This window comes from Tupaia chinensis, unplaced genomic scaffold (assembly GCF_000334495.1).
Source record: "Tupaia chinensis unplaced genomic scaffold, TupChi_1.0 Scaffold000081_1, whole genome shotgun sequence".
Taxonomy (NCBI): Eukaryota; Metazoa; Chordata; class Mammalia; order Scandentia; family Tupaiidae; genus Tupaia; species Tupaia belangeri.
Genome location: NW_006159542.1, coordinates 1,578,053 through 1,603,862, shown reverse-complemented (window position 1 = coordinate 1,603,862; position 25,810 = coordinate 1,578,053). Strand labels below are relative to the sequence as shown.

The following is a 25,810-nucleotide window of genomic DNA, read 5'->3' as shown; positions in this document are numbered from 1 at the left end:
TCCTGTGAGGTGAACATTTTTAAGCTAAATCTCAAAAATTTTACTACAGAGGCAAACTTCCTGAAAAAAATTTATTACAACCAATTGAAGGATAAATCAAAATAAAGAACTCAAAAATGACACAGTTCTGTTATAAAATTGCTGCTAGTGAACAATAAACTGGTTGTTAGAACACTAAAGAGTATAATTATCTAAGCTAATTGTTGCAAAAGGAGATAATTACAATGGTCAAAAAAAGAAAAGCTCAATGCTAATCTTCATCTAAAATTCTAGCTTAATTCATTAAAAACAAGTTAAGTATAGAAAGAAACAGAGAGAGAAAAAGAAAGAAGGAAAAGGATAATAAATTTTGCAACTTACTAAGAAGAGAGTAAAAGATAGTATTTGATTTTTTTAGGTCAATAATTAATGATTATGTATTTGAATTTTGATTGGGATAAAAATTAACATAGAGGGACCAGCAGTTAGCGTAATGGCTATTTTGCTGGACTCCCACGTAGTCGACCGTGGTTCAAGTCCTGGACCCAGTGGCTTAAACTCACGCCAGGCACGTGTGTATGCATGCCCAAGATCCCGAGAGGAGAATGGAGGAGAAGGGATTGCGGCGTGGCCATCCCCTCTGGGAGGTGATTTCTCACTTTCTGTCTCTCTGTCTCTGTCTGTCTGTCTGGCAAGTGCATGTGCCCTATAGCAAAAACCTTTCAAAAAAAATTACCATAGAACAGAATATGTTTTATTCATATCATTAAAAAGAACAAAGAAAAAAAATAGTACTGGGAAAATGCTAAACTATTGACTAAAATTAACTAGAGTACAGTTCACTCTGGAAGTTCCAAAATCGCTAGTTAGTTAACATGTTAGTTGGTAAGGGAGCTAGTTTTTTTAAGTTTATTGTCTACTTTCTCAAAAATAATAAATAATAGGGAACCAGCAGTTAGCATAATGGCTATGTCGCTGGACTCCCACATAGTCGGCTGCGGTTTGCATCCCGGACCCCGTGGCTTAAAACTCATGCCGGGCGCGTGTGCGTGCATGCCCAAGATCCCGAGAGGAGAATGGAGGAGAAGGGATTGCGGTGTGACCATCCCCTCTGGGGGGTGATTTCTTGCTTTCTGTCTCTCTGTCTCTCTCTGTCTGGCGAGCGCATGTGCCCTATAGCGAAAACCTCTAAAATAATAATAATAATAATAAATGATAATTTATAATTTAGAAGGGTTTGTGGTATTTTCCTGTGCATACATAATTATGCAAGCATAGAAAAAACACAGCAAGATGTCAACAGAGTTTACCTAGACAAAGTATCTCGGAAAACTTTCTATTTTTCTTTTATATTTTCCACTCTTTAATAATGGACACATATTACTTTTTCAATAAGAAGAAAATAATGAATACATCTTTTTAAAAGAACCTTTAAATGTATATATTCAGTTATTTTCATGGAAAGTCAAGACAATAGTACCCTCTCACTGGAGTCAATGGAATTTTTTTTTTTTTGGAGAGGTTTTTTTTTCACTATAGGGCCCGTGCGCTCACCAGACAGACAGAGAGAGACATAGACACAGAAAGCGAGAAATCACCCCCCAGGGGGGATGGTCACACCGCAATCCCTTCTCCTCCATTCTCCTCTCAGGATCTTGGGCACACACGCACATGCGCCCGACGTGAGTTTTAAGCCACCGGGTCCGGGATGTGAACCGCGGTCAACTGGGAGTCCAGCAACATAGCCATTACACTAACTGCTGGTTCCCGAGTCAATGGAATTTTTATAGGTAAAAAGTTGATCAGTAATAGTAGAGAGCTCAAAGAAAATACATTTGAAGTGGAAAATAATGAAGACATTAGTCAATTCAGATAAAACCTGAAGTAAAACAATAGCTCCTTTTTAGAAATCTTGCTTATTTGAAACAGAGCCTCAAGACAATAAGATACCCAAACGGCTCTGAGCAATTTTAAAAAGTCACAAAAAACCATGTGCTGCACTTCATACACTTGATATAGAGTCGGAATCCTTGAGACATTACTTAGAACCTAATCTTTTTTTTTAAAGTGTGTAATACTATAACCTTATTTTATTTTATTATTCTAGAGTAGATTAGGAGCTTAAAACATGGAAAAGAGTGACCCTTAGGAACACTGATGATTCCAATAAAAGATAAGCAATAGAGAAGGAGGGGAAAGACATAAAAATTATAGCCAGGAATCAGCAGTAATCTTGATGTAGTAACCGTAGGACACAAATAGCCTATAGGGCCTGTGCTCTCATCAGAGAGAGACAAAGAGAGAGAGAGAAGGTACCCCCCTCTTTCAGGGGGGATAGCCACGTCACAGTCCCTTCTCTTTTATACTCCTCTTTGGAGTTTGGGAACACACACACCCACACATCCCCCAGGTGTGATTTTCAAGTCACTGAGTTTGGGATTCAAACCACAATGTCAGCCATGTGGAACCTGGCTGCCTTAACCACTAACCCCCAAGGTGGCCCAGGGTAAGTTTATTAGATCATTTGCATTGTTGGAAAATTTCAGTCCTTGCACCATTGTAGTATCTTGGCAAGTTTCATGTTTAAGAATATAAAAACACCAATTTACATTCCTTGTTGTACCTCTCAGATATTGAAAGTACAATTAATATTATTTATATATATATATATACTAAGCAAATATAACTCTTTGTCATTTCTACCACAGTCTTTGTCAGTTTTGATACAAATTATAATTAGTCATTAATGAAAACAGAAGGCCAAGCAAAGTCTGTACCTTAATTACGCTAGTGTGCTGGGTATGAATTTTGAAATGATTTGATGACACTATTCTTGAGTGTCTAACCTCCTTCAACTCTATTTATTTAATGCACTTATTTTGCATTCCAATGCGAAGTGTCTTAAGTACTCCCTCATTGTTACACAATTAGTCTTATTGATGACTTTTCTCCATTGATTCTTAGGGGAACAGCCAACGCCTCTGTCAGGAGGACGGACAGTGGAGTGGAGAGGTGGCAACATGCAAAAGTAAGTTAAATGACACTGAGCTCTCCTGAAAATGATACTATGGATCAAAATATAACAACAACATGGCAACATTTTCCTTATAAAAATCAGTTTGGGGATTTTTTTAAAACATTTGAAGCCTATTCCATATACTGTATGAGAACTTTCAGTGGGCTTCTGCTCAAGGGCACCAAACCAATAAAAGGGTCAAAACTGTCATAGAAACTAATGATTAAACCAGACTAGAGCACAAGATTGCTTACTGCAGAATGGCAAGTATGTTAGAAACAAGTTAACTATTGTTTATTTGCATTTTTGTGGGGGTTTTTTCTAAATAATTCTAAGATGGAAGGCTTAGAGCTATTGTTTTCTGTGACTGCCCTTGTTAATACTGACATCTTTTTAAACTGCTGTTGGTACATATATCAAATAAACAAATATTTATATTGTTTAGGAAATGTTATATTAACTCACTTTATGAGAATAGCCAAGTTTATTGGATAACATATCCCAGAATATGGTCCATGTGCTTCCTTTGTCAAAAGCACACTTCTTTTAATAATTATTTTATGGGGCCAGTAGGTAACATGGTGGTTAAGGTAGCTGGACTCCCACATGGCCAACCGTGGTTCGAGTTCCAGACATGGCGGTTTGCCTTCTCATTTTCTCTCTCTCTTTCTCCCACTCTGGCCAAATTAAAATAAATGAATAAAATAAAATGAAATGAAAATAATAAAAATATTTTAATTATTTTATTTAACTTTCTTTATTATTATTATCTTTTTTTCTTTTTTAAATTCTGACGCAGAGAGAGAAGGAGGGGGAATGAGAAAGCAAGCCTCCAGGTCCAGAACTTGATCCACAGTCAGCCATGTGAGAGTCCAGTGCCTTTAACCACCATGCCACCTACCAGCCCCAAAATGTAAAACTTTTTTTAATCATGATAATCCTTCTGGGGTCATCAAATTTTCAAACTGAAAGGGATCTTTTAGATTACCTAATCCAGCCCCTTTGAATGAAAAATGAGTGAGGATTAGGAGAAGCAAAAAGATCTTCCCAGTAACAGAAATCAAGTTAGTGGCCAAGCTGGCACCAGAACTCCAGATACTTGAATACTTGATCACTATCATTTCAACCATATTTTATAGGACAGAGAAATTAGCTGATTTTGTGTGTATATAATCCTAAATCTTTTAAGGGATGATTGCAACTCACTATAGAATATTAACTGTATTTAGTTCACAAAAACATGTATAAATTCTATATAGAAACACTTTTAAATATTGAGTAACATCTTAAGTCACAGAAACAAATCATCTATTTAGGACTTTGGGCATTCATAATAATAGTATTTTTTTTTAAATCTCAATTGCTCATGATCAAAAACTTTGTGTATGTCTGCACGGAGGAAGGGGAGGGGGAGTGAAAAGGAAATACAGGTGTCTGGCACTGGAAACCTGCGTGGTGTTGGTGACAGGATTGCTTTAGTTTTGGAGCAGGTTTAATTCAAACTATAAGGACAATGGGTTGCATATTTTTTATCTCAGAAATACAAGATAGAATAGAAAAGTCTATTACTGGGGCCAGCAGGTGGAGTGGTGGTTGCGGGTGCTGGACTCCCACATGGCCGATCCACCACGGTTAGAATCCCGGACCTGGCGGCTTACTTTCTCACTTTCCCTCTCTTTCTCTCTCTCACTCTGTCCCTCTCTGGTCAAATTAAATATAAATAAAGTTAAATAAAATAATTATTTAAAAAAATGAAAGTCTATTACTATATCCTATTATACTCTATATCCTATTATTCCTGTGGTTTTCTTTTCTTTTTCTCTTCAAATTATTAAATAAGTCATATGAGTTATTTGCAAGAAATTAGATAATACGAATAAACAAAAAGAAAACATCAATTCTACCACTCGGATAAAAACTATTGATACTTTAATATCTTTTATTATGTACTTTTTCCCTAGGCATATTTTGGGGGGGGAGAGGTTTTTGCTATAGTGTGCGTGCACCTGCCAGAAAGACAAGACAGAGACAGACAGAAAGTGAGAAATCACCAACCTCCCCAGGGGAGATGGCCACACCACAATCCCTTCTCCTCCATTCTCCTCTCAGGATCTCGGGCACGAACACACATGTGCCCTGCGTGAGTTTAAGCCACCAGGTCTGGGACTCGAACTGCAGTCAACTACATGGGAGTCCAGTGACATAGCCATTACACTAACTGCTGGTCCCTCCTAGGCATATTTTTTAAAATACAAATATTTATGAGAGAAATGCTGGTACTGAACAACCTGATCTGTAAGATCCTTACATCCTTACATACATCCTTAAGATCTTTACTAAATTATCCAATATGTTGTTACCTGTCCTCTCTTAAGAGTTTAGGGAAGCGTATGCTAGTCATCAGGATTGCCTAGACCTATGATTGTCAGCATGGCCCACAGACTATCAGCACCAATTGCACCTGGGATTTGTTCCAATTTCAGAATCTGGGCAGCCCCATAGTACCGTGGTTAAAGTGCTACGCATAGGAAGCTGGATCCCACACAGTCAACTGCAGATCAGATCTTAGCCCCGGAGGCTTAATAAACATGCCAGGCACGTGTGAGTGCCCCAAGTCCTCATGGGAAAGAAAATGGAAGAAAAAGGATCGCACCATGATGACATTCCATTGCGGGTTCCTTCCCTCCTTCTGTCCTTCCTTTCTTCCTTTCTCTTTCTCCTCTCTTCTCTCTCCTGGTGAGTGCCCTCTGACAGTTTAAACAAAAAAACTTTCCAGGCTGAAGAACCACAAAGAAATCAATCAGCTTCTAACCCAGGGACTCTCAATTCTCAGTGTGCATTAGAATAACTTGGACTTTTTTTTTTTTGGAGGGGTTTTTGCGATAGGGCACGTGCGCTTGCCAGACAGACAGAGACAGACAGAGAGACAGAAAGCGAGAAATCATCCCCCCAGGGGGGATGGCCACGCTGCAATCCCTTCTCCTCCATTTCCCTCTCCGGATCTTGGGCACGCACGCACATGCGCCCGGCATGAGTTTTAAGCCATAGACCGCATACACCACGGTGATCCCATGAGACTACAGTAGGCTACACCGTAGAACCTTCCTGTGTAGTACCATCTAGGCTTGTGTAAATGTACTGTATGATCTTTGCAGAATAACGTTATTGCCTAACAAGTTTATTAGAATGTTTCCCCATTGTCAAGCAATGCATGACTGTGCATAAAGACAGGTGGAGTCAATCTGACCACATAGCAATCTTAAATTGCCCGAACGTATTAATGTATTATTTACAGATGCTATTTTTCTTCTTTTAATAAGTCTTATTGTGCCCCACATAAGTAAGCAGTAATTATTTTTTATGTTGCTTTGTCGCAAAAGAAGGAAAAAGAGTCTGAAAATATATTTAACATGAGGCTCTTGTTCTTTTTAGAAACCAGGTGTGAAGCTCCATTGGGGTTTCTGAACGGAAATGCTGATATTGAAAACACTACAGCTGGACTCCGTGTGGTATTTTCCTGCAACAGAGGCTACAGTCTTGAAGGGTCGCCAGAGGCACACTGCACTGAAAATGGAACTTGGGGCCAACCCACTCCTCTCTGCAAACGTGTGTGTTGACTTTAGGATAGGCTTTGTTTTGTTTTGTTTTGTTTCATTTTCTAAGAATTTAATGTGTCAACAAATACAGAAAAATAAGCATAGCAAACAAATATTTTTGCTTGTTTAGTAATTTTTTTTTCTTTTTTTTGAAGAGGTTTTTGCTATAGGGCTCGTTTGCTAGCCAGACAGACAGAGAGAGACAGAGAGACAGAAAGTGAGAAATCACCCCCCGGGGGGATGGCCAAGTCGCAATCCCTTCTTCTCCATTCTCCTCTCAGGATCTTGGGCACGCACACACATGCACCCGGCATGAGTTTAAGCCACCGGGTCCGGGACTCAAACCTTGGTCAAATACATGGGAGTCCAGCGACATAGCCATTACATTAACTGCTGGTCCCTTTTTATATATGTATTTTTTTCTTCTTCTTCTTGTTTAGTAATTTTAAAGATACTTCATCAACAAGTATTTTTGGTCCATACAAGAGGTTATCTCTACAAAATAACGTTTATCTTCTTGTGGAATAATGTCATAGTTTCAGATATTAGCCAAGAAAAACAAGATTCATGCTGGTAAAGCAATCTGCAAATCCTGCCTGTTTTTGTAATTAGTACACTTTAAAATTCTTAGAAAGATTTTTCCAAAGTGGGAAAGAATACACTTAAAGGCGATGGCAGTGGGACCAGCAGAGGGTGTAATGGTTACGTCACTGGACTCCCATGTAGTCAACCATGAGTCCCAGACCCGGTGGCTTAAAACTTGTGTGGGGAGTGGAGGGCATATGTGTACATGCATGCGTGCCCAAGATCCCAAGAGAAGAATGAAGGAGAAGGGATTGCAGCATGGCGATAGGCTTTAATCAGATTCAGTTACATGATTAGCTTCCACATACCTGAAACCCAAAGGAAATATCACTAAAAAGCAAGACTGGTCCACAGAAAGCTATCTGAGCACATTCTACCTGAATTCTATGGGGTATTTTTAAAATCTACTTATATTGGGCTGGCTCTGTGGTGTGGTGGTTAAGGCAGCTGGATCCCACATGGCCAACTGCACAGTTTGAGTCCTGGCAGCTTAATAAACACACCAGGCACATATGCATACATGATCAAAATTCCAACAGGAGGGAGAGACGGAGAAGGGACTGCAGAGCGACCATGCCCATGGGAGGTGCTTTCTCCTCTCCCTCTCTCTCTGCCTCTCTGTCTCTCTCTGGTGAACATAGGCACGCTCGAGCACACATACACACAAAATCTACTTGTATTATCTAAAATAGCCTGAGAATCAGCTTTTAACAGACTCTCTGGATGATTACAAGTCCAAAGCATTAAAAGAAAATACAAATAAAATTTAAAACTGGGCCTAAATGCATAATACATTCTTTGGGGGATAGTAAAATAGGGAGGAAAGAAAATATGCTTTAAGTGCAATAGTAATATAGTAAAATATACATAAATATAGCAAGTAAGGGTAACTAGTTATAACCACTCGTATAAAACAATATTCACAAGCAAGGTATGAACTGAGAGAAATCTGGTTATGATTTAAAGTATCATAATGGAGTGACTAGCTTTTAGGATTCAACACTCTCCTGCCTTGCTCACAAAGACTCCTCCTTTAGTGCTCATCTAAAATAAGGGAGGGGGGTCAGCAAGTGGCATGATGGTTAAAGGCACTGGTCCCACATGGCGGACCATGGTTCAAGTCTCGGACCTGGTGGCTTGCTTTCTCACTTCCTCTCTCTCTCTCTTTCTGTGTCTCTCTGATCAAACTGGAAAATAATAATAATAATAAATAAAGTTAAATAAAATAATTCTTAAAAAAATAATAAAATAAAATAAGGGAGGAAAAAAAAACTCCCTATATCAAAAATCTCTCTCTCAAAAATAAGAAAAAAAGGGACCAGCAGTTAGCGTAATGGCTATGTCGCTGGACTCCTATGTAGTCGACCGCAGTTCACATCCCAGACCCAGTGACTTAAAACTCACGCCGGGCGCATGTGCATGAGTGCCCAAGATCCCGAGAGGAGAATGGAGGAGAAGGGATTGCAGCGTGGCCTTCCCCCCTGGGGGGTAATTTCTCGCTTTCTGTCTCTCTATCTCTCTCTGTCTGTCTGGCAAGTGCATGCGCCCTATAGTGAAAACCTCTCAAAAAAAAGAAGGAAAAAAACTAAAGTTGCTTGAAATGTGTAGTTATGGGTATCACATCCCTGCACTAAGCAAACCTACCACTATCATGTCCTGTATTTCCTTCAGAGCTATAAAAATGAATTCATCTTTATCAATAAGCCCTGAAAACTGTTTAAGTTTTAATATCCTGTTCATACTGGTGTGGCCTAAAGTCATATTCAACTCATAGTGAAATGTCTGATGATTCTCTGGTTTCACTTTTCTGAAGCATGTTGAGGAAAGTGCCAGTAAGCAGTCCTAACTCTATGTTCTTATTAGTCTTCGACTATTAAAATAACATACGGCACACCCCTGAATTTTTCATCTGCTTTGTTTCCACAAAGCTTATTTTTAAATAAATAAGTCAGTCACACACTTTAAATGATGCGGTGCATCCTAGCTTCAGGCTACTACTGAATTTGCCATCTTAGAGTTTTAGGACCTTGTGTTAGTGATTGAGTAACTTGGTGTTTCCAGGTCTCCCCTGATGTTCCCCTTATAAAAATGTCATGTGGATTTAAACATGTTTGTATTTTGTATTTGAAGTTCTGTATTTCTAAACTTCATAATATCACTCTTGAGAACCCAGTTCCTATAGAGTTCCTACTCTGTCTTGGAAGAACCAAATTAGGAAACGAGGGAAATATTAGTAAGCCTTTCCTCTTCTTTGTAACAGCAAACCCATGCCCCGTTCCTTTCGTGATTCCTGAGAATGCTCTGCTTTCTGAAAAGGAGTTTTACGTCGGTCAGAACGTGTCCATCAAGTGCAGGGAAGGCTTCTTGCTCCAAGGCCAAGGCGTCATCACCTGCAGCCCCGATGAGACGTGGACACAGACAAACGCCAAATGTGAAAGTAAGTCACCGGTGAAATCCAGTGAGTTCCATTAAGGTGGGGTGTTTTCTCAGTTTTCTGAGGTTATTTTCAATCAAGTAACATAGCTGCAGCTATTTAGATCTCGGCACTAACACACTTATCTTCTGGGTGAATAAGGTTTAAATGATAAACAAAAAAAAAAAATCTTTTAATTCCAAACATTGAAAAAATAAGATATAGGGACCAGCAGATGGCGTAATGGTTATGTTGCTGGACTCCCAAGTAGTTAACTGCAGTTCAAGTCCTGGACATGGCAGCTTAAAAAAAAAAAAAAAAAAAAAAGAAAAAAAAAAATTAAAATAAATAATTTTTTTTTTAAAAAAGGGAAGCTAAAGCAACCTTTGGGGTTGGCTACGGTGGTGATTTCTCACTTTCTGTCTCTCTGTCTCTCTGGCAAGCACATATGCCCTATAGCAAAAATCTCATAAATTAATTAATTTTTTTTTTTTTTTTAGTTTTTAATTTTTTTACTTATAGAACTCAGCTAGTGAACCAGCAGTTAGCGTAATGGCTATGTCGCTGGACTCCCACGTAGTCGACCGGGGTTCGCGTCCCGGACCCGGTGGCTTAAAACTCATGCTGGGTGCATGTGCGTATGTGCCCCAGATCCCGAGAGGAGAATGGAGGAGAAGGGATTGTGGTGTGACCATCCCCCCACTGGGGGGGTGATTTCTCGCCCTGTGTTTCTGTCTGTCTCTCTTTCTCTCATGAAAAGAATTATTTTTTTTTTTTTTAAGAATTATGTATTGGGCCAGCAGTCGATCTTGTGGTTATGTTGCTGGATTCCCACATGGCCAGCCACAGTTCGGGTCCCAGACCAGGTATGTGTGCATGTGTGCCCAAGATCCCGAGAGGAGAATGGAGGAGAAGGGATTGCGGTGTGACCATCCCCCCTGGGGGGGGATTTCTTGCTTTCTATCTCTCTGTCTCTGTCTGTCTCTCTTTCTCTCATGAAAAGAATTATTTTTTTTTTTTTTAAGAATTATGTATTGGGCCAGCAGTCGATCTTGTGGTTATGTTGCTGGATTCCCACATGGCCAGCCACAGTTCGGGTCCCAGACCAGGTATGTGTGCATGCATCCCCAAGATCCCAGTAGGAGAATGGAAAAGAAGGTTGTGGAATGGCCAACCCTCCAAGGGGTGATTTCTCACTTTCTCTCTCTATCTCTCTCTGACTGGTGAACCCTAAGGCAAAAACCTCTATTGCAGAAAAATAATCATAATTATTTTATTTTATTTATTTATTATTATTATTTGACCAGAGAGAGAAACAAAGATCAAGAGAGAGGGAAAGTGAGAAAGCAAGCCACCAGGTCCTGGACTCAAACAGCAGTCAGCCATGTGAGAGTCAGCACCTTAATCACCATGCTGCCTGCAGGCCCTAAAATTAATGAACTTTTAAAATGGGCAATGGATGCTTTCATGAAAAGTTACCCCATGATGGTTCTCAACCTTGAACCTGCATCAGGAATACTTGGAGAGTGTGTTAAAACATAGACTGCTGGGACCCACCCAGCCTCAGAGTTTCTGACAGTAGGTCTGGGGTGAGACCTGAGAAGTACGCATTTCTGATGAGTTTCCAGGTATTGCTTATGAGGTTCCTGCTGCCCTGGGAGCCACCATTTGACAACCTAGGCACTAGCACCATGCTGCTATGTAACAAATCCAGTGGCATTTCTTGCTGCCTCATAAGCCTTGACATATTTTAACACCACTTCCTATCTCCACTTAAAACACCACTGATGAACATCCTGCCCACTAGGCTTCTTTGCAGTCCAGGCTGCTCCCTCTACAGCAGTCAATTACTAAGTATTCACCGAGTTTAACCATACTCAAGGCACTGGGCTATACAGTATAGAACTATTCAATTAACAGAAAAGTCACAATGCATTTTTGCATAGAAAAATACATCATGACTTTTCCAACAATCCAATGTGTTATTTCCTCTGTGGTCTCCATCTTCAAAATACCTGTGCACCAATCAGTGATATCAGAAATAAGATGGGGACTCTGGAAGAAGTCCTGTGTTTTATTCTAGCCCCAATATGTTTAACTCTTTTTTAAAAAGAATTACTTTATTAACTATTTATTTATTTTAATTTGACCAGAGAGGGACAGAGTGAAAGAGAGTGAGAGAGAGAGAAAGCGAGAAAGCAAGCCACCAGGTCCAGGACTCAAACCGCTGTCAGCCACACAGGAGTCCAGTGTCCTTAACCACGATGCCACCTGCTGGTCCCAACATGTATAATTCCTTACTTATGCTATTGCCTTAGTTTCTCTGATTCTTAGGGCATTTGGTAATAGCACCAATAATACCTATGCTATGAATTTCTTTTCAAGAATGAATGAATTGGCATAGACTAGTAAGATCTCCTGATAAAGAAAAGATGGGCAATGGCCCAAGTCCCTGAATTTTCCACTAGCAGTTTCCTGCAGCATTAGAATACTGATTGTATCCCAGTTAGGTGTAGACTATACATTTAGCTGGGATCTGAGTCCCTCATACTTATGAAAATCTACCACCAGAGAAGTGAAAAGAACTAAGTATGTGTATGCTGGACTGGACGTTTCTCTTTGACCCTCTAGTTGAAAGCCACCGGCCTGAGGGAAAGCAAGCCAGATGGCCTCACTAAGCCCACATATGCTCACCTTGCTCTTCACTCAAGATTTACCACTCAGGCTGCTGGCAGAAAGAAAAGAGACATGCACTGATTATAAATGTTTCTTCCATACGTGTATAATTATTCAGTATTCTTTTTTTTTTTCTCTAGAGAGAGATTTTTGCTATAGGGTACATGTGCTCACCAGACAGAGAGAGACAGAGAGTGAGAACTCACCCCCCAAGGGGATGGCCATGCTACAATCCCTTCTCCATTCTCCTCTAGGGATTTCGGGCACATACAGACAAGCACCTGGTACGAGTTTTAAGCCTCTGGGCCTGAGAATTGAACCACGGTTGAATGGAAGTCCAGCAACCTAACCATTATGCCATCACCTAGTCCCCTCCAATATTCCTTTTTTTTTTTTTTAAGAGATTTTTTCTATAGAGCAGATGCACTCACCAGAGGGACAGAGAGATAGGAAGTAAGAAATCATCCCCTAAGGGGTATGGCCATACCGTAGTCCCTTCTACTTCATTCTCCTTTCAGGATTTTGGGCACACATGCACTGAGTGTGAGTTTCAAGTCACGGGTCTAGGACCTGAGCCGTGGTCTACTGCATGGAAGTCCAGTGATATAACCATAATACCATCTGCTGGTCCCCCCTCCAATATTCTTGAGAGGGTTAGGGGTGGTCTCGGAGAGAAGGAGACTGCTTCCACTATTATTTGTTATCCTCTATGCTCTCTTGCATTTTATTTTTTCAATCAAATGGAACGTCCTTGCTTAGAACAAAACATTCTTGCCTCAACTGGGCAGCATCCTTCCCTCTTCTTTATACCCACTCCTGATATTTTTCCATATAAATCAGTGATTCAAATTTAGCGTATGTCAGAATAACCCAGGAAGTTTATGTACAGTATTGATTCATAAGCCAGAACCCCTAGAAATATACATTTTTACTAAAACCCCAGGTGATTCTCATATAGGTGGCCAGAAATTCATGCTTTAATAACCACTGCTATAGGGGCCAGCAGGTGGCATGGTGGTTAAGGGCGCTGGACTCCCATACGAGTGAGTGTGGTTTGAGTCCCAGACCTGGCAGCTTGCTTTCTTACTTTCTCTCTCTTTCTCTCTCATTCTGTCCCTCTCTGGTCAAATTAAAATAAAAAATAAATGGGGAACCAGCAGTTAGCGTAATGGCTATGTCGCTGGACTCCCACGTAGTCAACTGCAGTTCACATCCTGGACCCGGTGGCTTAAAACTCACGCCGGGCACGTGTGCATGTGTGCCCAAGATCCCAAGAGGAGAAGGTACTGCGGCGTGACCATCCCCCCTGGGGGGTGATTTCTCGCTTTCTGTCTCTATGTCTCTCTCTGTCTGTCTGGCAAGTGCACACGCCCTATAGTGAAAACCTCTCCAAAAAATAATAATAATAATAAGTAAAAAAAAAATAAATAAATGAGTAAATCAAGTTGAATAAAATAATTAAAAATAAATAGCCACTGCTACAAACCAACTCCTGGCTCAACATGATCTTCCCACATGCTTTAGTTCCAACCCGGTAGTTCTTTCTTTGATCCCTCAAACTTTACACCGTAGTCCAAATGTCATTTTCACTGTGATTCAAACCCTGACGATCCTAAGCAGAAGTAGTTACAATAGCCTCAATATTCTTACCATATGGTATCTGCGCCTCTAATACAGCTCATTTCGTAGTGCAGTATTGTAAAGCTTGGATGGCAATATTTTTCTTTCTTTCTGTACTTGTCTGAGCAGAAGGACAGCATTTCCTTTGTTTATTTCTTTTCCATTTCTGATACATAGTAGGCATTTGTCTACCTTCAAAGAGAGAGAGAATTTAGAAACCCCATACAGAGTGATCCTCTCTTAGAACAACCTTTTAAAAGTATTATGACCACAAATTTTTAACATTATTCTGACAACAAAGTGACCTTTGAGAAGCCAGTGAATGAAGACTCCTCATCCAAAAGTTGGAATTACACAAACTGGCTTATGTAGTAGAGTCCTGACTCCAAACCAGTCCTTGTCCTGTGCTCCATCTCAAAATAGAGTTTTTTTATTTTAAATTTTTGTTATTTTTAAAAAATTCAATCTATACATCTTTACAGCCTACAAAATGGATTTTCCCAACATGAATATACTATATATTACTCCAAAGATATTGCCATACATGTCATCATTCACAGATCATTTCCCATATAGTTATCTTAAAGTGTCATAAAATCCCCAAAGAAAACTTAGAACAGTTTTTATTTAAATATACACATACAATTATTTTTAAAAGAATATTGTTATTTAATCAACACAATTGAAAAAGTAGAAATTCATTGCTATACAGTAGTGAAAAGAGAGAAACTGATGTGAAATCTTTTTTTAAAATTTATTACATTTATTCACCAAAGTACCTCAATATATAAAATACCTAAGGGCATATATTTACAGATGTGAAAGGTTATTAGCTACAGCTTTACTGTAACATTTTAACTACTTCTGTGTATTTTTATTATTGTTATTTTTAAAAATTCAATCACTGAATATTCATTACAGCATGCAAAATAAATTCTCCTAACAGGAACACTCTGTATATTAGTCCAGTTAAAGATATCATACATGTTATCATTAATAGATAATTTTCCATGTTTTTAATCTCTTAAATGTTTTGCTTCTTTCTTTTTTTGCTTGGTTCCCTTCTTCTTACCTTCCCCCATTTCCCACCCTCCTCTCACATTGTCTCTACTATCCACAATCATTCTCCATTCTTTTATATCCTCCAATCCTTCAGTTTCTGCCGTAGAGTACAGACACTAATGTGAAATCTTGAATTTAACAAACTCCATCAAAGTATATAAATTGAGTATCTACAGGCTAGAGACAATATTCATCCAGTTACTCATTTTCCAAATATATATTAAGAGCTTATTGCATGCCAGGCACTGTCCTAGGCACTGATAAAACAGCCCGGATGGAATATGCATTACTGCAAGGAGTGATCTTTACTCTGAAGCAGCAGACTATAAATAATTGCTGTGCTTTGCTTTCCTTCTAATTTGAAAGTATCCTGCACTGAACTTCTCACAACTATCTCTTTAGCAAGGTACTAGAGCACATTCTTGGTCCCCTACAAATGTCTGTCCGTGAGTTCAGAATAGTTCAGCTTCAGTATTTGAATTGGAAGGCAAAAATCTTTTATCTTCTATGATAACGCAATTTTTCCTAAATAGCAACAGATTTAGTTCTTAGTATCTTGTAGAGAGATAGGTAAGAGTGTTACCTCTGTATATTTTATCTTTGCTCTTTAATTTAGTCATAGAGATGAACTGTGTCATCAGTCTGGGTTAACAGCACTGGCTTAATTTACACGTCGTTTTTCTACAGAAATTTCATGTGGTCCACCAGCTCATGTAGAAAATGCAATCGCTCGAGGAGTACATTATCAGTATGGGGACATGATCACCTACTCGTGCTACAGTGGCTACATGCTGGAAGGTTCCCTAAGGAGTGTTTGCCTGGAAAATGGGACATGGACATCACCTCCTACCTGTAGAGGTAAGATAATATGTGAATGGTTATTTCTTTCTTTATTTTAAAGAAGTATTGGTTTACTTATTTATTTTTATTCATTCATTTATTTTAATTTGACCAGAGAGAGACAGAGAGAGAGAGAGGAAAAGTGAGAAAGCAAACCACCAGGTCCAGGACTCAAACCATGGTCAGCCATGTGAGTGTGTCCAGCGCCTTAACCACCACACCACCTGCTGGTTCCTTGAGTGATTATTTTTTAGTGAAGCTTCAGGGAAATGTGTATGGAATTCTAGGATGGTCAACTAGTATGCATATTTTTTTTTCTTAGTTTTACTTTTCACTTACAGCTGTGCTATCGGACTTCCCTTTGTGGTTTGAGTATTGAAAGCTTGCACATAGAACTCTTGGGTGCTATGCTTGAAATTCTGCAGATTGAAAGAGATTGGTAATGAGGCATCACTGTTTGTCCTTCTAAAACTTTATTAATAAAATATGATTTTTCACAAATCAGATGATCTCATCTACTTTACAAATATTTATGAAAAGTCAGGAACTATGCTAGTGAACAAGATAGACATGACTGAGATCAAAGCACAAGCAAATTGTTGGGTGGGTTGTCTACATGACCATATGAACAATGCCCAAATCAGGACTGGAGTGAAAAGACCAAATCCTTTAGGACTTGTGGGGACAGGGAGGAGTCCTGGATGAATAACATAAAGCTCAAGAGAGGCAGGAGTTATTGCAAAAGGAAGGGGATTCATATGTATTCCACAAGACATTTTGATTACCTTGGGGACAATAGACAAGTAGGAAGAGAGGAACAGAAATATCTGCCATAAAGTGTTCTAAGTGATTTGTTGGCGTGAACATGCATACCAGGGTACTTCGAAAGTTCACGAAAATGAATTAAACTATGAATTAATTTTGGTGCCAAAATAATTGAAATCCATGAATAGTGTTTTTTTTATGATATGCATTTTTTTTGGAGAGTTTTTTGCTATAGGGCGCATGCGCTTGCCAGAAAGACAGAGAGAGACAGAGAGATAGAAAGTGAGAAATCACTCCCCAGGAGGGATGGCCACACCACAATCCCTTCTCCATTCTCCTCTCGGGATCTTGGGCACGCACGCACACACGCCCGGTGTGAGTTTAAGCCACCGGGTCCGGGACTCGAACTGCAGTTGACTACATGGGAGTCCAGCGACATAGCCATTATGCCAACTGCTGGTCCCGTGACGTGTATTGTCTGTGAACTTTTCAAAGACCTCTCACATAATGGAGGCATGTTACATTTCAGAGTGCTGAGAAATGTGGAAAAAGAAAAAGCCTTGATTTGTGTGCTTGGGAACTGGGGTTATGTCCAAGGAATGTTCCACAGAGGAGACATTTGAACTAGGTCTTAAAGAAGGAGAAAAAGGTGAACAGGAAAGGGATTAGGGCCAAGGGAAGAGAAAGAAAATAGCAGTCAGGCAGAGAAAACCATAGCTCTGCAACAATATGAAGTCATAAAGGGACATAGCATTTTGGAAAGCTCAAGTGTCTGGGTGTGCTAGAGCTGAGATTTCTTTCAGGAATGATCAAAAATCAAAATGTTAAACTTTTTAATAATTATTTTATTTAACTTAATTAATTAATTAATTTTAATTTTACCAGAGGAGAGAGAGAGAGAAGGTGAGAAAGTATGCTGTCAGATCCGGTACTCAAACCGCAGTCAGTCATGGGGGAGTCCAGCGCCCTTAACCACCACACCACCTGCTGGCCCCAAAAATCAAAATTTTAGTGGCAGTAACATCAAAGGCACAATAGCCAAGATTGGAAACAACCTAAATGTCTGTTGGTGGATGAACAGACAAAGAAAATGTGATGTGGGTAGATAGATGGATGGATTGATACAATAAGGCATTATTCAGCCTTTAAAAAAAAAAAAAAAAGAAACTTCAGCAATTTGTGACACCGTGAATAAACTTGGAGGACATTATGCCAAGGAAATATCAGACACAGAAAGGCAAATACTACATAAAATAGTCATGTTCAAAGAAGCAGAAAGTGGAAGCCAGCAGATGGCATGGTGATTATGTTGCTGGATTCCCACATGGCCGACCACAGTTCGAGTCCTGGACCCAGTGGCTTGAACATCATGCCAGGCGCATACAAGTATGTGCCCAAGATCCCAGGAGGAAAATGGAGGAGAAGGGACTGAGGTGTAGCCATCCCCCCTAGAGGTTGATTTCTCACTTTCCCTCTCACTGTCGCTGTCTCTTCTTTCTCTCCAGTCAGTACATGTACCCTGTAGCAAAAACCTCTCCCGTTCTCCCCCCACCTCCCATCCCCCCCCCCAAAAAAAAACAAAACACAAAGTAGTAGCAGACAGTGGACTGCTAGTTGCCAGAAACAGAAAATGTCAGGAACAGGAACGGGAAGGTATTGGTCATAGGGCACCAATGTAGGATGAATAAATTCTGGAATTTTAAGGTACTTCAATGCACTTCTAGTTAACAATACCGTGAAAATACTGAAATTCGCTAAATTTGTTTAAATGTTGTCAGCACACACAAAAAAAGAAAATGGTAACTATTTGAGATGATAAATATAATTAGCTCAATTGTGATTATTTCACAATTTATACATATATCAAAACATCAAGATGTAAACCTTAAATATACACTTTTTCTTTCTATCTCTCCTTAATAAAGCTGGGGGCGGGGGACAGCAGTGATAACAACCAATAAAATGCTCCACTTCACCATGTACTGAAGTTTCCTCTTGAGATTTGATTTTGTTTCCCATCCTTAAAGCTTGAGACAAAGAAATATTATACAATGTACATGAGCAGTCCTGCCTGACTACCTCTCTTCCAGAAGTCGCTAGATTTATGACCATCCCACTTCTTTTCTAGCTGTCTGCCGATTCCCTTGTCAGAATGGCGGTGTCTGCCAGCGACCAAATGCTTGCTCCTGTCCAGATGGCTGGATGGGGCGCCTCTGTGAAGAACGTGAGTCTGTCGTCAGATACTATTCTCAACTTATAATTTGCCTGGAAGCTGGAAACTTAAGGAAGCTACTAGAAACTGACTTTACTGTTGGGGAGAAATTCATTGGCTTACATTGTTACAGCAGACCAGATAGAACCCAGAGGGCCAATTTGAATATGTCAATAGTTTGCAGAAGATAGAGAATATTAATAACCTTGAAAACATTATTTTCAAGATCCACCTAAAGTCATCTCTTTGTTTAATTTAACTTTTTTTATTTATTTACTTTTAATTTGACAGAGTGAGAGAGGAAGGAGAGAGAGGGAGAGGGAGAGGAAGAGAGAGAGAAAATGAGAAAGCAAGCCACCAGGTCCAGGACTTGAGCTGCGGTTGGCCATGTGGGAGTCTAGCACCTTTAACCACCACGCCACCTGCTGGCCCCCTAAAGTCATCTTTAAGTGTCTTCTGGCACAAATGTGTAAGAGCCTTCTTGGGAAAGTTGGTTATAGTCTCCCAGCCCTCTTTTTTCCTGATCTCAGGTCCACTATGTCCTATGCCATTCATTGCTGCAGTTGGCATAAATACATGGCATTTTACGATATCTTTTTTTTTAGAGGTTTTTGCTATAGGGCACGTGCGCTCGCCAGACAGAGACAGAGGGAGAGACAGAAAGCGAGAAATCACCCCCCAGGGGTATGGCCACACCGCAATCCCTTCTTCTCCATTCTCCTCTCGGGATCTTGGGCATGCACGCACACGTGCCTGGCATGAGTTTTAAGTCACCAGGTCCGGGATGCGAACCACGGTCAACTACGTGGGAGTCCAGCAACATAGTCATTACGCTAACTGCCGGCCCTGTCATTGCATAATATCATACTTCGCTGGCAGTATTTGCAGCCCACTCCACTCGTGGTTTGTCATTAAGAATAATTTCTCCTTGGGACCAGCAGATGGCATAATAGTTACATCACTGGATTCCCACATACTCAACCACAGTTCGAGTCCCAGACCTGGCGGCTTAAAATGCACACGGAGCACATGTATGTGTGTGACCAAAATTCTGAGAGGAGCATGGAGGAGAAGGAATTACAGCATGGCCCCCCCCCCCCCGGGGGGGGGGGGAATGGGTGATTTCTTACTTTCTGTCTCTCTGTCTTTCTCTGTCTCTCCAGCAAGCACACGTGCCCTGTAGCAAAAATCTCTCTCAAAGAAAAAAAAACAAAAAAAGGGAACCAGCAATTAGCATGATGGTTATGTTGCTGGACTCCCATGTAGCCGACCGCGGTTCGCGTCCCGGACCTAGTGGCTTAAAACTCACGCCGGGTGCCTGTGCATGCGTGCCCAAGATCCCAAGAGGAGAATGGAGGAGAAGGGATTGCAGCGTGACCATCCCCTCAAGGGGTGATTTCTCGCTTTCTGTCTCTACTGTCTCTCTCTGTCTGTCTGGCGAGCACACACTCCCTATAGCGAAAATCTCTCTCTCAAAAAAAAAGAATAGTTCCTTCTACTTAAAAGAATAAGGAAAACGCACTCCTATATCTACACAATGCTCAGTAAAGTAATACAGAATTTTGATCCTTCTAAAAATACATCTGAATTTGAACTTCCAGTAACGTGTAAATAAGTAGTTTGCACTTTGTTTCAACATCTTAAAAAATACATAAGGATAAAATGGTTTCATGTCCCATTGGGAACGACATGTATAAATCATTTAGTCATTAATGTGATGGCCATGGTGTATACCAGTTTTTTTTTTTTTCAAGGTCAGGAATTTTATAAGATACTCTAAAACTTTTTAAGTGTGACTTTTTCAACTAATCTATAAAGGAAAAAGTGTGATAAAGATAAATTTAGATGTTTAACAACTCACCAAAGTGTTCTCATAATAATCAAAAAGAGAGAGAGAGAAATTACATTTTTCCTTCCACTTCTCCCACATCATTCTTTTTCACGTAGAGCTCCCTTACTTAAACTGCTATAATGTCGCAAGTCCAAAGACTCGTGGAGTATGACTGCGGTACTCTAACTCCAGTGCTGGCTTAGCTGTTCCGGCTCCCTGAACCCTCCAGCCCTCCTGCATGAGCCAGGGCTTCCTGAGCTTTAGCATACATTCATATCACTGGGAGAGGTTAAAATGCAGATTGTGATTAGCAGACCTAGGCTGGTATCTGGCATTTCGGATATCTAACCAACTCCAAGGTGATACTGATATAAAGCGCTTAGAGTTTCAAGGGAACAGACCGTCTCGTATTTTTTCAAGACAATGCCTCTTTAAAGAGTTTCCTGATTTCCAGTATCCATAACCATTTTCAATGCTTCTATATATAGTGATTAAATGTATAAAATAAAATAAAATGAAAAATAAAAAGAGCGCAGTGATTTCTAGAAGGAGGAATGGGGCCCTAGAGTGTATAGGGGAGATCTAACTCAGTCATTTCCAGGCCTCAGCTCCTAGGAAATGAAGGGGGAGTTGTCCTGTCAGTACTAAACTGTTTCAAACACCAGCCTACAGTGTATCCCGCCCGATTTTCATTCTTACCATTTAGTTCAAGACAAGAAGAGCGCCGTATGGCCGCCAACCCCTTAGAGTATTTTCTATAATTCCTCATGGAAATCTGAAATGCTGATAAGTGGAGATCATTCTGCTTGTTTTGTGGAGAGTCAAAGCAAAGCACTTAGCAGACGTTGGCTACAATGTGTCTTCACTAGAAGAGTACATTTGGCATTGACTCATTACATCTGGCTAAGAATCCAGGCTTATTTCCCTGATTGTATTTTTCTGATGATACTCATGAATAAGCAGCCGGGAAGATTAGCTAATGGGCCATGCGAGGTTTCATTCCTCCTAGAGAATGTTGTTTGAACACTTGAGCCTATCTGTGCGTGTCTATTTTAATCAAATCCTTTTCAATCCCCCCTTTTTAGCAATATGCATTCTTCCCTGTCTGAACGGCGGTCGCTGTGTGGCCCCTTACCAGTGTGTCTGCCCCCCTGGCTGGACTGGGTCCCGCTGTCATACAGGTAGGCTGCCTCTCACGGTTGGTTTTCTTGGTGGCTTGGTCTCATGAAGCCCTAGGGTATATTGATGAGTGTAACTCGGACACCATGGTGGTGATGGAGCAAAAGGGCACCAAAATTTCCCAAGAGTTCCTCATATTCTAAGGACACATCTAAGTCACCTCGGTCATTTGCCTTCTTCCTGTCATCATCTGCTCTATTTTGCAAAATGTAGAGAAGACATTATACAAAGGGGCCAAAGAATACGTTTTTTTTAATCTCTATGAAGCTCAATTACTAAATTCACTATTCCTATTTAGAAAGACCAAAGTCATAAATAAATACAATATAATTTAAATATTTAAAAAAACTCATCCAAGATGATTCCTTTCTCTTACATTTATTTATTGGGTTTTCAGGAAAGTCATGATGCATTTTTGCATACAAAAACATAGAAAAATACATCATGACTTTTTAGACGACCCAATATTTATTTTTTCCCCATCATGAATATGCTGCATACTAGTCTAACCAAAGTTATTCCCATACATAATATCACCAAGAGATAATTGTTCATTTTTGTGTCTGTTAAATGTTTTGCTCTTTTCCCCTTCCTGTTTTCCCACTGCCCCATTGCCTATCACCCTCCCATGCTGTCTCTAGTATCTACAATTGTTCCCTATGTTTTTATACCTTCCAGTCTTCCAATTTCTGCCATAGCGTGCCCACATTCAGTATATATTAAGTGGGGACATGCAATGCCTCTCTTTCATAGTCTAGCTTGCTTCATTCCTCATCATAGTGGATTGATCGGTGACGTCCATGTCCACTTAGCAACCTTTGCCTGCCTGAAATATGAAAGGTCTTCAAATGGATCGTGGAAATTACATATTATGAAAAAAGGCACAGATGCCATAATTATTTTGCACCCAAATAAACTTGTACTTTCATTGCATTTTTTCATGAACTTTTTGAAGTCCCCTCATAAAGCATTTGGCCCACTGCTATACTTGGACATCTGTGTAACTGCTTGATTCTCTAGCTCTGCTCCTACTAGATTATATACTATGAGAGTAGCAATATTCCTTGTTATCTTTGTATTTCTAGCACGTAGCATAATATCTGAATATGACAAGTTTCGCAGTTAATGTCAAATAAATCCATTTCGAAAGATGGGTTTTTACCTATTTAATGTGGTAAAATGTTAAGCCACTGTTAAAAAAAAAAAAAAAGGTTTTTCTATCTTTATTTAGTATGATACCTAACACTTCATCATCCCTCCTGCAAATGTTTATGCCACCTCCTCAGTGGGGTAAAATGTAAATTAGAACATGCTCATTGACACCAGAGCTCGCTATGAACACTAAAACTGGGGAGGCTATATAATTTAGCTTCCCAAACTAGACATTTCTGAGAGTGAAAGGGGCACTGTAAATAAGACAAGCAGGAACAGGAAAGTAAAATGTACTGTCACGGGCACAGTCGGGTGTGTAGTCACCCTACCTAAAGCCAACAGTAGGCCATCTGTGAATGTAGAAAGGCAAAAATGTCCTGGAGGCTAAATTTGAAAATTTTGAGACTCTTAAAGTGATCAATATCGTGTTTGCTTATAATACTAGACATAACAAGTCAACTTTGGTATTTATGCACGTTTCTTGTGCATCCAAAATTGAACTCATCTGCAAGCCAGCCCTGCCCTTTGCAACAGTTACCTTATCTTTGCAAGAAGTGGCATTCAGTCTTCCAGATAAATGACTCGTTCTTGGCTACCCCTCCCCTTCAGCAGAGATTATCAACATTATCACTCTTTTTGTTTCTTTCTCAGCAGTTTCTCTCCCATCTTACTTCACCACCACCACCACCACCACCACCCCCCGCCATCTTCTCTGGATGATGGCCAGAGTGTGCTAGTTTACCTCCCATCTCCGTTTCCAAGATGACCATCATTAATGTTTTACTTTAGGCATGTCTTTGCTCTATTTAAGAACATCCAATAGTTGTTTAGTATGTCCACATCCATACCGAATTCATCCAACCTCCACATGCTGCATAGACTTTCTTTAGCACACCTGCAGCACAACCCACTTCCAATCTTGCCAGTCACACCCTTACCCCCTAGAGTGGTGGCTTCCTCATTACCCTCCAAACAGCCTCTTCTCCTTCCCATCTCTTAGCATCTACTCATCTACTCCCGTCTAGCATCTACTCTCCTCCTTCCCTCACCTATTCTTACCTTACCCAACTCCCGAGGCCTGCCTAAGTTTCCTCTTCTATCCGAACTTGTTCTGTATCATGACAATCTATTTTTTTTAACAATCCATTTCTCTCAATGTTACACAGTTAGTTAGACACATGCAGTTTATAGCATGTGGCCTATGTGTATTTCTTTTAGCTTAGTTCTCTAACTAGAATAAACTTTTTGATGACACTGAGGCATGTAGGCTTCCTTTTTTAAATCTTGCCACAGCTACCTCGGCATACACCCTCTACATACTAAATATGCAAAAAGATATACAACGAGAGCTGCAAAAGTTCAATCTAGAATGGGGGAAGGAATGCAGGGTGGCCTATAAATAGAGATCTATAAGATGAAGGCTAATTGAATACATGAAATGGACTGTGATCACAGTGACGATGGGTAAATGAAGCAAGTGTCAAGGTGCAGAAAAGGCTTCACAGGCCTAGAATCTGAGGAGAGCAGGAAGAGTCTACAGGACAAGAGTATTCTAGCTAAAGGCATGGAGTGGAAAATATGTAGGCGTATTCAGCAACTGAAGCCATAGAGGACACCTAGGGGTGTGGCTGGAAACGAAGCTGTGAAGAAAGCAGCATCAGATCGGAACACTTGGTTTTGTGTGCCAAGTTCGAGATGTTGGATTATGTCTTGGGAAAATCAGAAGCCATTAAAGGTTTTAAGCATGAAAACCATGCCATCAGATGTTCTTTTGGAACAGAGATTTTGGTAGCAGTGTGAAAATGACGAGAAGCAAGATTTATAATAGATGTGTTGGGAGGTTACAGAAGACAAATTGGCAAGAAGTAATGACATCTGGAGAGATGATAACCCAAAAAGGGTAGATTTCAGAGAAGGCAGAGAGATAGAATCAATGCCGCCAAGAATCAAAATAGCTGTTTCCTGCTTAGGCCCCAGAGTGGAAGGCGGCACCACTTACCAAGCTAGAGACTCCAGGTGCAGCTGGTGTGGGAGTACTGATAAGGAGTTAGCAGTGGGCATGCTGAGATAGATCAGGATGGGTATAGATAAGGATGAGTGTAAATGAGTGTAGATAAGGCTGGGCATGCCGAGATAGATCAGGATGGATATAAATAGGGATAGATGGGGATAGGTAAGGACGGGCATGCTGAGTTTGAGAGGGTGGAACATGTAAGGGGAATGATCAGATAGGCAGTTGGATGATAGTTCAAGTTCTCAGAGATATAGTTAGATTAATTATAGAGATTTATAAGTCATCATTAAAAAATATCCATGGGGGAATAGAAATGAGACTATGCAAGAGACATGTGGCATAAGAAGGTGATCCAAAAGTGGAACACCGGAGGCACCAACATTCTAAGGAAAAGAAAAATGCTAAACTTTTAGACAAAGAAGCAAAAATAATGACTGGTTGGTTGGTATAGTCAGGCAGCACTAGTTAGCATGTTGCTGAAAAGAAGTAATATTTTCTTACATTAGCAGCAATCAGTAAGGAAGAGCTGGATTTAGGTTATTAGAATTTATTCTTGATTTTTTTTTAGTGTGTTTATTGTTATAGGGCATGTGTGCTCACCTGAGAGACAGAAACAGAGAGAGAGAGAGAGTGAGAAATCACCCTAGAGAGGATGGCCACGCTACACTCCCTTCTCCTTCATTCTCCTCTCAGGATTTTGGGCATGCACACATACTTGCCCAGCATGAGTTTCAAACTGCTGAATCTGGGACTTAAGCCAAGGGTGGCCATGTGGGAGTGCAGCTCCTTCACCACCACACCACCTGCCGGGCCCTATTCTTTCTGGTTATAATTCTGATTTGTTTCATAATTTCCTTTCTTATTAAATTG

The 25,810-nt window shown here is 40.2% G+C and overlaps 1 protein-coding gene across 1 annotated transcript in view; it reads left to right on the top strand.

The window, feature by feature from the left end:
- The window catches only part of SVEP1 (sushi, von Willebrand factor type A, EGF and pentraxin domain containing 1), a 233,157-nt gene that overhangs the window by 202,089 nt on the left and 5,258 nt on the right, over positions 1-25,810 (top strand). The window contains 6 exon segments of the mRNA XM_006142717.3: positions 2,944-3,007; positions 6,428-6,601; positions 9,437-9,613; positions 15,635-15,805; positions 18,681-18,776; positions 21,681-21,776. Of these exon segments, the coding sequence (XP_006142779.1) occupies positions 2,944-3,007; positions 6,428-6,601; positions 9,437-9,613; positions 15,635-15,805; positions 18,681-18,776; positions 21,681-21,776 (778 nt within the window).